The sequence below is a fragment of the Siphateles boraxobius genome, unplaced genomic scaffold, assembly GCF_051911475.1.
Source record: "Siphateles boraxobius isolate OS27281-9 unplaced genomic scaffold, OSU_SipBor_1 102, whole genome shotgun sequence".
Taxonomy (NCBI): domain Eukaryota; kingdom Metazoa; phylum Chordata; class Actinopteri; order Cypriniformes; family Leuciscidae; genus Siphateles; species Siphateles boraxobius.
This window is the reverse complement of record NW_027508703.1, coordinates 484,306-496,989: the sequence shown is the minus strand read 5'-3', so window position 1 is coordinate 496,989 and position 12,684 is coordinate 484,306. Positions and strand designations below refer to the sequence as shown.

The 12,684-nt window shown below is 39.2% G+C and overlaps 1 protein-coding gene across 2 annotated transcripts in view; it reads left to right on the top strand.

The window, feature by feature from the left end:
- Window positions 1-12,684, top strand: part of ldlrad3 (low density lipoprotein receptor class A domain containing 3) — a 30,026-nt gene that overhangs the window by 14,367 nt on the left and 2,975 nt on the right. For both annotated transcript variants that reach the window (XM_077245530.1, XM_077245529.1), the window contains exons 3-5: window positions 10,404-10,529; window positions 10,975-11,109; window positions 11,894-12,278. In XM_077245530.1, the coding sequence (XP_077101645.1) occupies window positions 10,404-10,529; window positions 10,975-11,109; window positions 11,894-12,278 (646 nt within the window). The remainder of the gene's footprint in view (window positions 1-10,403; window positions 10,530-10,974; window positions 11,110-11,893; window positions 12,279-12,684) is intronic.

Here is a 12,684-nt window from a genome sequence, read left to right as displayed (position 1 = left end):
TTGGCCAAACACCTCAATAATGTGTGGGAAATGAAACCATGTTGTGAGCTTCAGCTTCCAAGACTTCTTAAGCATTTTTAACCACACAGTTATTAATGTTGTCGGATTTATCGTATCAGTTCGAGTCTGAGTCGGATTCCAGGCCTCCAAACTGAGACCATTTTTCCTGCCGGTGCGACCCAAACTTCGTTAGAGGTCGCTCTAGCATGACCACAGCGTTGCCTGACATCAGATGGCAAATGAAATGAACGGGTAATGAAACTTTGCTACTCATTTCTGCTTCATGGGCCGTATATAAATTCGGACCAAAAATAGGTCAGCCGTTACTACACAGCCCTGGGAGATCTAGTGAAGAAACCCATTGAATTTGCCACAGAATTAATAACATTGCTGAATTGTAACCCTTAAAACTCATATTTGATCACCAAAATAACATCTTTAAAAAAAAAAAAAATCCTTGAAAGAAAATTCTTCATGCCTTAAAAATATCTTGAATGCAACTCGACACCCTTGCCTCATTTAGTATGCGCGGATCAATGCATATGCAAATGAGCCCCGCCTCCACTCACTCAGCTCAGAGATCCACTCGTTGACGATCACACGTTGATCTGATTGGTTACAAGGTCGTTTGTGACGTCAGAAACACCAGCGATTTCAAAGCGTGTTCTTGAGACTGTCTTTGGTTCACTGCAGTTTTAAGGAGAAAATACTCAGCAATGCTGTCGACTTATGGATTTACTACATTAAAAAGTTGATTTTCACCACAGGCGGAACTCTAAAAATAAAACAGACATTAAATTACCATTGTAACCAGTATGTGGCTGAAGAGCTATTAGCTATTTCCACTCCCTAATATATATATATATATATATATATATATATATATATATATATATATATATATATATATATATATATAGTACATTTTGCTTTTGAATGAATATTTAGACACTATGAATGATGTTTTTTTTATCTACATCTTAACTCAAGCTCAGCGCTTAATTGTCAGCCTCTCAGTGCTACCAAATCAGGGGCGCAGTGAACGTAAAATGAAACTGCACATTGTATTTCTTTAAGTTAAGTCTATTAGCAAGGCATTTGTCATTAATACAGTAAAAATGCAGGGAAATGTGAATAGCTGGTTGATTTAAGGTGAGCCCCTAAATGTTCTGCTTGTGCTCCTAAATCTTCCAGTTAGGGGGTAGAGCGCTCCTAGACAGAAAAGTTAGTCTGGAGCCCTGGATTCTGAGAATGCAGATGATCAAGCTGATCTATCAGAACCAACTTTTGGGTTGTACTGCTCAGGACCAGCTTTATAAATGAATTTGTTTTTCTTTTGCTTTCACATCCAAACACACAGTGTCTCCGCGTCATGACGACAACACTTCAGTTCACCGAAACCTTGCGTTCTACCTTGCGTATGCCTGGGAATTTTGCTAAAATGTTTGAGGAAGTAATGTCTGGACTTGGATCGAGGTGTTTTAGGCAGGTCTGGATCAGTGTTCTCTGGTAGATAGAATACATCACTTTGTGGGAGACTATGAGCTTTGTTATTTTGCAGATTTCATACATTCACAAACAGATAAAGTCACACTAAAGGAAAAGGAAAACATTTAAAGGCATCATATGACCCATTTAATACTCTTTAGAGATTTTGAACATAGCCTTTAAGCTGTCTTTAGGAAAACTTAAATTTCTGCCCTACATAGGTACCTTCTCCAGAAAGCTTCTAGCCTATTTAGAAATTATTTTATTTTAGCTCATTTAGGTCTAGAACATATAGAGCCCAATTTTTTGTCAATGCCAATAGTCTAAAGGAGTCGAGGTGTGTGTGTGTTTTATTCCTGCATATTGCCCAAATTAACGACTTCAGGTCCTCGATTATTTCATGAAGGAGGGATTTGAAGAGCATTCACTAGGGCTCAGTTTGATGGCTGCATCAGTGGAGAAAGGTGTGCTACATTTTTATTGGTTTTGTGTGGGTAAAAACAAACTAATGTGCAACGGCATCAGATAAGGACTCTAGGACATCAGCCAGACACCTCTCAGAAGGTGAGGAGACTACCCCAGTCCCAAGCCCATGAAGGACAGGACTTCTTTTTGGTCTGTGTGCAGTTTCTGCCCTTCATCAATCTTGAAACGTATTCCTAAGGTTTAAATATAACAATTCTCTGGCCCAGAGGCAGAAGACATACAGACACATGTCCAACAAGGTTAAGCTCAGGAGAGCAAACCTTCACTTCAACACTTCAAGGTTCCTTCGTCTTTGCGTTCCAGATTGTTAAGGACCTTCTGCGCGCACTTCAGCACCTCATCTGCATGTTTCAGGTTTTAGGACCATGTTGGTGCTCCAGGAGATCCGCATCCCGCAGAGCTTTGTGTTCAAGGCTGTTGAAACGGATTCCAGCACAGCCAGTGGAAGACGTCACCGCCATCGAACTGCTCACTCGACTACGTGGAACATAAACACCACTTTACCAAACCTCTTTCCAGAGACCTTGGTATTGTTGTATATTATCAGTATATGATTTTTTTAATGGATGTTAGATGTTATAAAGCTGATGCCAGTTAATTAAAATGCTAAATCTTTCATTTATTTGTTTGCATAATAAGGTTGTTCACCTTATTAGTTTCAGAGAAGCAACAGTTTATCTTTACATAAGATAACATATTCTTGTGTATCTTTTTCTTAATATAATTAATTTATTACACTTGTGTCTCCTTTGATAGTACAGGAAGAGGCTCTATAAATTATGGAATATTTCACAAATCCTTCAGATTATTCAGCTGACACAAATTCACTTCATTTTACATTGTTTTATTTATTCAACAGTCCTCTTCTTTACTGTTAACATGAAATTAAAGGGAGGAATGAGTAATCAGACACTCTCACATTCAATCTGAGCGACGTATGACCATCATTAATGTGGTGGCACGTGTGGGAATCACTACAGCTGGGAAGAACATCTTGGACACCTCAGATAGATGTTAAATAGGATAAAGACTGCTGACCTCACCATCCGCACTTACAAGTGTGCCCTGGCTAAAACAGAGACCTAGGACCTATGGTTTGTACTAGGGCTTACGGTTATCTGGCCTCAACTTGGGAAGAACTGTGAGAGGCCCGTAATCGTCATGTGCGATATGTCTCGACTACATTCACAGGGGTTCTCAACTCTGGCCCTTCACATCCACTTTCCTGCAGAGATTAGCTCCAACCTTGATTAAACTCGCCTGCCTGTCTTACTAGTAATCCTGAAGACCTTCACTTCATGATGTTTGAATGAATGAATGAGGCATTTATATAGCGCTTTCATATGTACTACTGTACACTTTACAATCATATCAGGAGAACTTTCCTCAACCACCAGTGTGAGCATCCACTTGGATGATGCGATGACAACCACAGTACAACGGCACTAGTGCGCTCACCACACACACACACACACACACACACACACACACACACACACACACACACACACACACACACACACACACACACACACACACACACACACACACCAGCTTAAAATATTTAAGATATTTAAACTTATGAAGCCTAGAATGCTTTTGCCTAGAATGATCCCGAAATTCAGTATATGGGGCAGAAATGCCCCTCTACAATGTCTAATATTTCTATATGATACAGTTAAGCAGTATCAAATGAGCAAGAGTGCTGTTTTCCCCTAACATCAGCACAATTGCAAATGTGATATTGATTTTATACAACAGTTCAATACTGTGCAAGCTCTTAGATGAATAAAAAGGACTCAAACTTTAAATTGATTGCAGCGTTGCAGTAAAGTGAAGTTGATTGCATATTTTCGGATGTATTATATGTTGAATTATGATTTTTTTTTTAAAATGGTGCCGCAGAATGTGATGTCATATGACCGCTGCAGTGTCTATAGAAATTTTGCAGCTTCATTTGATTAATTCTCTAATGAATCAGCCGTGTGAATGAATCTGTTGAACAAAAGACATAACTCATTTTAAATCATTTAAAATATTTTAATTAAAAATAATTTATATTTTAAATATTTTAAAAATATATATATAAAACATTAATTTCATAGCATCATGTATGTAATTGTAATTGCTGTGTAAATCAGCTTCTTTTCCACTTCTGCAGTGTGAAAACAAATTTTCTTGATAGTGATTTCATTTGGTTGGTTAAAGCCTAAAGTGAGCCTTATTATTCTACCTGAATTTATAAATGTAAGAATTTGACATAAAAGATGATGCATACATCTAATAATATTAGAAAAAATTGCCCTTGTAAAGGTAAAAATGCCCCTGTAAATAAATTTAAGTTGGCAAATATCACCCTTAATATAAAAGTTAATTTCTGTAACTGCTGATGTACACAAGCCAGTCAAGATACCAGCACAAAATCACACTCAGCAAAATATTGTTTAATTATCGCTATTGTCTGTCATTTTAATGAACAGGTTCGTAAAAAATGTCATAATTTATTATTACACGTAATTTTAGCAGCTTCTGTTTTTGTTCAAATTTAAATGTTTATTTATGGACATACAAGATGAGCGTATATAGATTATGCATTTATTTACTTATGAAGAGAACAGATGAACATAGATTGCGTCACTTTTCATGTTCAACACTCGAAGCAGATGAGTATTTGTTTTTGACAGCGGAGGCCACTAAAACACCTTTGACCTTTGTGTCTGAACAGGGACATATGTGGCAATTACACGTGGCGGTGAACGCACCATTTTGTGTAACTTTGTGTGTGGCTCCTCTTCCGAAATGCATGAGCATTTTTCTACCCAAAGAGTAAAAAACAAAACTAGGTTTAAGCGTTATTTTTGTGTAACACATGTTGTTAAAATTACTTTTACATCAAGAAAAAAAAATAGAAACACTAGAAAACAACAACAACACTGTCTCAGCCTCTACATGGAGATGGAGCAGATGTCGCTTAAATGATCTGCTTCAATTAAATGTCCTGTGACACCCGGCTTGGCCACATTCAAAATAACTTGATGAACTATGTACATTATGCATTCTCCTTAAAGATGCAGTGTGTGATTTCTAGCGGCTTCTAGTGGTGAGTTTACGAATTGCAACCAACGACAGGAAAATACGTCATCGTCTGAGACAGCAGAGAGTAGCAGGTCAGCAATGAGGTTTCTTTGCAAGGATAAATTAAGAAATTATGTTTACTTGATTATTCAGTAAAACTATGTTATTGCGAATATTATTGTTACTAGTTCATCATTGTGTCAGTGTTTTATTCGCTGAACTAAGCTTGCTTCCTTGCACGAAGAGCAACATAGTAACGAAACGCATTTGTCCGTTTAGGGCCACCGTAGAAACATGACGGCGCATTTCAATGATCGGGAACCCGCGGTGTGTGTAGACAGAAACTGCTCATCTAAGGTAATACAAATATAACGGTTCATTAAGTAAGGTCTTTATACACCACTGGAAACTTTTTCTTCAAGGTAGTGTGTTCGCTGTAGCGCTGTGTGTTCGCTGTAGCGCTGTGTGTTCGCTGTAGCGCTCTGTGTTCGCTGTAGCGCTGTGTGTTCGCTGTAGCGCTCTGTGTTCGCTGTAGCGCTGTGTGTTCGCTGTAGCGCTGTGTGTTCTCTGTAGCGCTGTGTGTTCGCTGTAGCGCTCTGTGTTCGCTGTAGCGCTGTGTGTTCGCTGTAGTGCTCTGTGTTCGCTGTAGCGCTGTGTGTTCTCTGTAGCGCTGTGTGTTCGCTGTAGCGCTCTGTGTTCGCTGTAGCGCTGTGTGTTCACTGTAGCGCTCTGTGTTCGCTGTAGCGCTGTGTGTTCGCTGTAGCGCTGTGTGTTCTCTGTAGCGCTGTGTGTTCGCTGTAGCGCTGTGTGTTCGCTGTAGCGCTGTGTGTTCGCTGTAGCGCTGTGTGTTCTCTGTAGCGCTGTGTGTTCGCTGTAGCGCTCTGTGTTCGCTGTAGCGCTGTGTGTTCGCTGTAGCGCTGTGTGTTCGCTGTAGCGCTGTGTGTTCGCTGTAGCGCTGTGTGTTCGCTGTAGCGCTGTGTGTTCGCTGTAGCGCTGTGTGTTCTCTGTAGCGCTGTGTGTTCGCTGTAGCGCTCTGTGTTCGCTGTAGCGCTGTGTGTTCGCTGTAGCGCTGTGTGTTCGCTGTAGTGCTCTGTGTTCGCTGGAGTGCTCTGTGTTCGCTGTAGCGCTGTGTGTTCGCTGTAGTGCTCTGTGTTCGCTGTAGTGCTCTGTGTTCGCTGTAGCGCTCTGTGTTCGCTGTAGCGCTCTGTGTTCGCTGTCGGCTACGCTAGAAACATGATCACACAATATGTCGACCTCCATAGAAGGGTGCGCCCGCGGTTATGGAGATATAAATGATCATTCTAAGGTAATAAAAACATAACGGTTCATTATGCAAGGTCTTTATACACAACTGAAATCATAGTTATGGATCTTATATTGCATTTCTGAAAATAGATCCTCAGAAATATTACACAATGCACCTTTAGGTGAGAAAACAACAAACGAACATTCGCCCCAACAGTCTTTTTGCACCTAAAGCAGATATATCCTATCTTAAATGTGTATTTCTTCACTCACAACAAGCAGCTCTCGGGTGCTTTTTAAATTTCAGACATAGGCCTATCTTTGGTATCATTGCTTTAAGTGATTTTTCATCAAGCAGCAGGAGGGTTTCTTTGTCAATTTGTTCATCTGTAAAGAGAAAAAGAGTGAAGAAAAGAGACAAGAAGAGAAGAATATAAGAAAACTGGCCTACCCAGAGGCCCAATGGGTTATAATGAAGTGCATTTCACTTTACCCTTAAAGCATCCAAGTTCCATTCTTTCAGCTTCTCCTGTACAAAATTATCCATTATTTTCAGCTGTTATTCTGCACCCAGTCAGTGGGAGAATGGGCAAAGTGGCAGGGGCTGTTTTAAGCAGGCATCACGTTTTTTGAAAGTAAAATCCCTCCGATTAAACAGAATATTGTTGACTTAGGCTCGTCTGTTCAGCCGAGCGTCAGAAGCTTAGGTCTTGTTTTTGATTCTACGATCTACCACTCTAAACAATTAGTCAGAAACTGTTTCTTCCAAGTAAGGAATATATCCAGATTAAGAATGCTGGTGTCAAGGGGCGAGTTAGAGATGATTATTCATACTTTTATCTCCTCTCGTTTAGATTACTGTAACAGTCTTTTTACTTGTTTGAGCAAGAAGGAGCTTTACCGTCTCCAGGCTGTTCAGAACTTTGCTGCAAGGCTTTTAACTCACTTTAAACAAAAGAGCACACATCACACCTGTGTTAGCAGCACCAGGCATGAGAACAGGTCAGGGGTAAAAAAGGTGAGAAGGATGCGGCAGCAAAAATCCAATCAACTTATATATATATATATATATATATATATACACACATATATATATACACCCCCCCCCCCCAAAAAAAAATAAGTAAAAAAAAGATAAATGTAATGAGTGAGTAGGAACGAGTGAGAGTTAACAGATGAGATTGAGCAAAACAAAACGAATGGGCCGCCCATATACGAGTTTTATTGGCCGTTAAGACAAAACACATAACAAAAAAGTATGAGATGTATCGGCCCAAAAAGCACGTCAGCCCACCGGGAATCTCCCGGTAGTCCCGATGGCATTAGCCTACATGCCTGGACGTCACACAAAACAAAATCCTACCTGTAGCCTTTCACCATCCACTTATTAAGCTGCTGTCGCATCAATTTACGTGCCATCTCCTTTCCCCTCTTTTCTTTTTTTAGCCCCGACAGCTTTTTTGCGTTATCCATCTTTTTCGACGACAACTCACTACTCGTTCCTGCTCGGTCAGCGCTCACGGCGCCCGCGCCCACTCGCGATAATATCCCTCCCTCTTCTATGTCAAAATAATGACACTGGCAACATCGCTGTCTGTATCTGACAGGACAGTTAACATTGTAAGCTAACTTACCTCAGGCTTGCTTGCCCCCCCCCAATAAATATTTTCTCATCGGATCTGCACAAATCACATAGGTGACCCATTTTGGTTTTAAAACGGCGAATTTCGCCGAAAGGTGAGGAGTTTTCATGCCTGAGCAGCACTTCACTGGTTACCTGTCCAGTACAGAATTCAATTTAAAATCCTAGTCCTTACTTTTAGAGCCCTGCACGGTCTAGTTCCCCCCTACATCTATCAGCTGTTGATACAGCTTCATACTCCGACCCGCAGTTTGAGGTCGTCAGGTCAGAGGTTGTTAGTGGTTCCCCACACTCATTTTAAAACCAGAGGGGATCGCTCATTTCAAGCAGTGGCACCTAGACTGTGGAATGCTTTACCTCCTTTTCTACGTTGTGTGAATTCCGTTGATTCTTTTAAAAAGCAACTAAAGACACTGCTATTCAAGCAGGCTTTTAGTTAGACGTGGGTTTTTTATGGTCTTTTGCTTCTATGTTTTCATTGTCTTTTAATATTTTTTTTCTCCTATGCATTGTATTGTACTTTTTTGTATTGTATAACATTATGCTGTGAAGCACTTTGTGATTTTTATCTGTGAAAAGTGCTATACAAATACATTTTACTTACTTACTTTTTTTAAAACATTAAAAATGAGACAGAATGGTCTGTATATCAAACAGATGCAAATATGAGAAATTCTAATACACTTAACTTTCGAGACAATTTTGCACTAGGGATACACCAATAAGATTTTTTTGGCCGATACAGATATTTTCCATTTGCTTCTGTCATTGAAACACATCGCTCTTTTGATAATATTTTGAATGATCAAAGGTCAAAAACACATCCATTAAAGGGATCGTTCACCCAAAAATAGAAATTCTGTCATTAATTACTCACCCTCATGTCATTCCAAACCCCTAAGACCTTAATTCATCTTCAAAACAAAAATTAAGATATTTTTGATGAAATCGAGTGCTTTAAATGACCACGTTAAATGCCAGAAAGGTAGTAAAGACATCATTAAAATAGTCCATGCGACTACAGTGGTTTAATCTTAAAGGACAAGTTCGGTATTTTACACTTAAAGCCCTGTTTTAAGATTGTTTCTGATGAAATAGAACGGTTAAGATTGAAATTTGGACACATGCTGCTGTCCTAGTGCTGAGCGGTTTGACCAAAAATTTATATAACGTTTTATTTTCAAAATTATGCCGGATTTCCGGTTTATGACGGGTTTTTTTTTTCATGCATAATCAGGTGTTCAAAGCATTTTCTACTGGTTGTGAGAGGAATTACTGCAGTAAATTGACTTGTAGGATGTCTAGTTTACTGTCATTAGTCAATATTGTAGAATATAATAGTGCCAGTATAATCTAAAATTTTTATATCTTAACGTTCTAATAACGTTCTTATAACCAGGAAATAATGTTAATACAACGTTTATATAACGGGAGAATTGAACTTTATGACGTTTGAATGTGATGTTCTTATACCCAAGCAAGAACGTTAATACAACGTTTACATAACGGGAGACTTGAACGTTTGAATAAAGTTCTTATAACCAAGAAATAACGTTAATACAACGTCTAAAACACTGGACGTTTTGAATGTTCCTAGAAAGAAATAACGTTTTTATAACTTAATGGGAACGTTATGAAAATGTTCTTATAACCTAAAATTGTCAGCTGGGGAAGAGGAGAGATACGCGATTGCACTGAACATGTATTAAGTGCAGGATTCTCTGAGTGAGCCCAGAGAAAATAGACCTATTCTAGCAAGAGCAGCGTGTATCTGAGAGGGCGGCACATTATATTCAGAGCGCGAGCAGAGAGATTCGCACTCGCGCATTATATTAATGTACTTTCGCGCTACAATAATGCGCTCTCGACATTTGACAGGAAAATAACGCCATAGTTCTGCAGCATCCATCTGCTGTTTACCCTCGCCTCGCAGTCGCTGCTTAGAAGTGCAACATTGTAAAGGGTCCGTCTGAAACAGTGTCGCGCGGTGTAACGTTCGTTCCGAACTTTGTGTAATTAAATACATCGGTATGGCGGTATATTAAAAATTTATATCACAACAAAAATATACACCGGTTTTCGGTATGAACCGGTATACCGCCCAGCACTATGCTGTCCCGAGAATTTTCGGTTTCTGTGTTAGCACCCCCCCACCTATACAATGGTTTCATAGGGGCACTGGAACAATCATTCATAAAACGCATTAAACTTTAGTTTACAAAGACGTGAAACTCACTGAGTGGTCTGGGGTGTTCACTGATATGCTCACGCAAAAATCGCTGCTAAAGATGCTTTCCAAGATAATTATATAAACCCTATTTGTAACACAAGTCCTGTCTGTGGGACTTGTCAAGCTTATTTATTTTGTGTATTAATACAATGGTGTGTGTAACCCAAATGACTGCTCAGCCAAATACAGAGACCCACATTTTTCCCCCCTTTATATCTCTCTCTCGCCTCCTCACAGTGAAGATGAAGTCAAAGTGTGCACCCACATTCTTTGCTTGTGCAAACGGGGTCCACTGCATTATTGGCCGCTTCCAGTGTAATGGCTTCAGGGACTGTCCTGATGGCAGTGATGAAGAAAACTGCAGTGAGTATCCAATGCTCCGAAACATCAACCATGGGTTTAAGTCAAGGAACAAAACCACTTTAAATGATTAGTTTAGGCCTATATATTACTTCATTAAAGAGCTGTAATTGATTTTTTTAATGATGTATTATTGTGGAATAATTGTATTTTATGTGGGTCGAGCCCCCCACTGGGTTTAACAGGTTAATCTTCAGTTATTACTCACTTTATTGGAAGGATGTTCAATTAGATTTGGGTGAGGTTAGTAGGTTTACTTCACGTTTTGCTTATTAAACAACTGTTTGGCAATACATTTACTTAAGAAATAAATTCAAATGAGCTATTCAAAGTAACATTAAATATACAATTAAATTAAATATTTATTTTATTTATTATACTAGAATAAAGATAGCATGTACAAATCTATGAAATAATCTGTAAGGTAATCTGTAAATCTCTCCCACAGCTGCTAACCCTCTGGTGTGTTCATCTGCACGCTTCCACTGTCGTAACGGCCGGTGTGTGGATCGCAGTTTTCTCTGCAATGGACAGGATAACTGTCAAGATAACAGTGATGAAGAGAACTGCCTTACAACAGCAGGTACAGACACACACTAACACATCTGCATGCTGAATCTTTCAATGACCTTTCAAAAGGCTTTAGCTTATATGTTTGAATTACCTTTGTAACGAAAAAGTACCCGGATACTCTCTCTATTTAATGAGTTTGGCTGTGTCCATAATTCCAGTGAAAAATCTTCATAAGCATAGATGTTCCTGACTGTAACCAAAGGTCATAGGCTCAGTTCCTAGGGAATACAAGAACTGCTACAATGCATACTTCAATGTTTTAAGTTGATTTGAATGCATGTGTCTGCCAAAAGTCATGCGTTCACTGAATGAATAATTTAAAATTTACAGTAATTAGAGAAAGGCTAAACTGTGCAAATGTAGACTTAGTATAGCCACACTATATTTTTTTTGGTAATACTATACAATAACAGGGCATGAATAATCATGTGCCAATACCTGAATTAATAGTTACTTGTACAATGAACTCATGAATTTTTCATATCTTCACTAATCATGAGTTCATGTTGAAGTAACTATTAATTCAGGTATTGGTACAGTACATGATTATTAATGCCCTGTTGTTGTAAAGTGTTACCCTTTTTTTAAAGAAATGTACACAAAATGTATATAAAAAACAACAACTGATTAACACAGTAATCTGTTATATCAGGGTGTATATCATGGGAATTTACCCAAGCGTACCTCTTTATGATTGTGTATGTTTGATTGTATGTATGTTCCAGTTTATTTACTTGGCTAATAATGTAAAATAATCTTTGAAATAATGTAAAATCATTCCCGATTCCTCCTAGAATACCCAGGACAAGACGTTGTGACTCTGGACTATCGACTACACTATTACCCCAGTATCACATACGCAGTGATTGGCAGTGCCGTGATCTTTGTGCTGGTAGTGGCACTGCTGGCCCTCGTCCTGCACCATCAGAGAAAGAGAAGTGTCCTGCTGCCACACGGGGTCTACAGAGGCGCCTGCCACCGGCCACTCCTGCTGTCCCGGCTCGTCATAGTGGACAGAGAACACGTCCGTCCTGGAGGCCACGACCTTTCACCCCAGTGTCCGTCCCCGTCAGAGACGTTCAGCTCAGTCCACAGTCTCCAGATGCTCTCTCATTCACAATATCCCAGAACTGCCATAGACTGTCCTCCAACATACTCGCAGGCTGTGCTGGATGTTGGGTATGCTTATAAATACTACAAATTAAATATGTCAAGCTTTTCCAATTAAATATGTCAAGCTTTTACCACATTCAACAGTCATCAACTAGTGGCTGAGCGATATGGATTTTTTGATGGCCAATGCCAGTATTTTACAGAGCAAGATGGCCAATGACCAACTGTAGCTGTATGAGCTATATGATAAAGTTTTATAGCATATTCCTTTCTATAACTAATAACAGAATCGGCTAAAACAGAATAACACAACATCAGCTGATGTCGATAATTAAAAAATGGCAAATACCAGCAAAGACATTTTTTCAGAAACAAAACCTAGAAAAATCTTGTAGTAGTTCATAATCTTGACAAAGCCTTTCTAAAAGTTAAAATAATGTTGGATGGATGGATATATAGATGGATATAACTA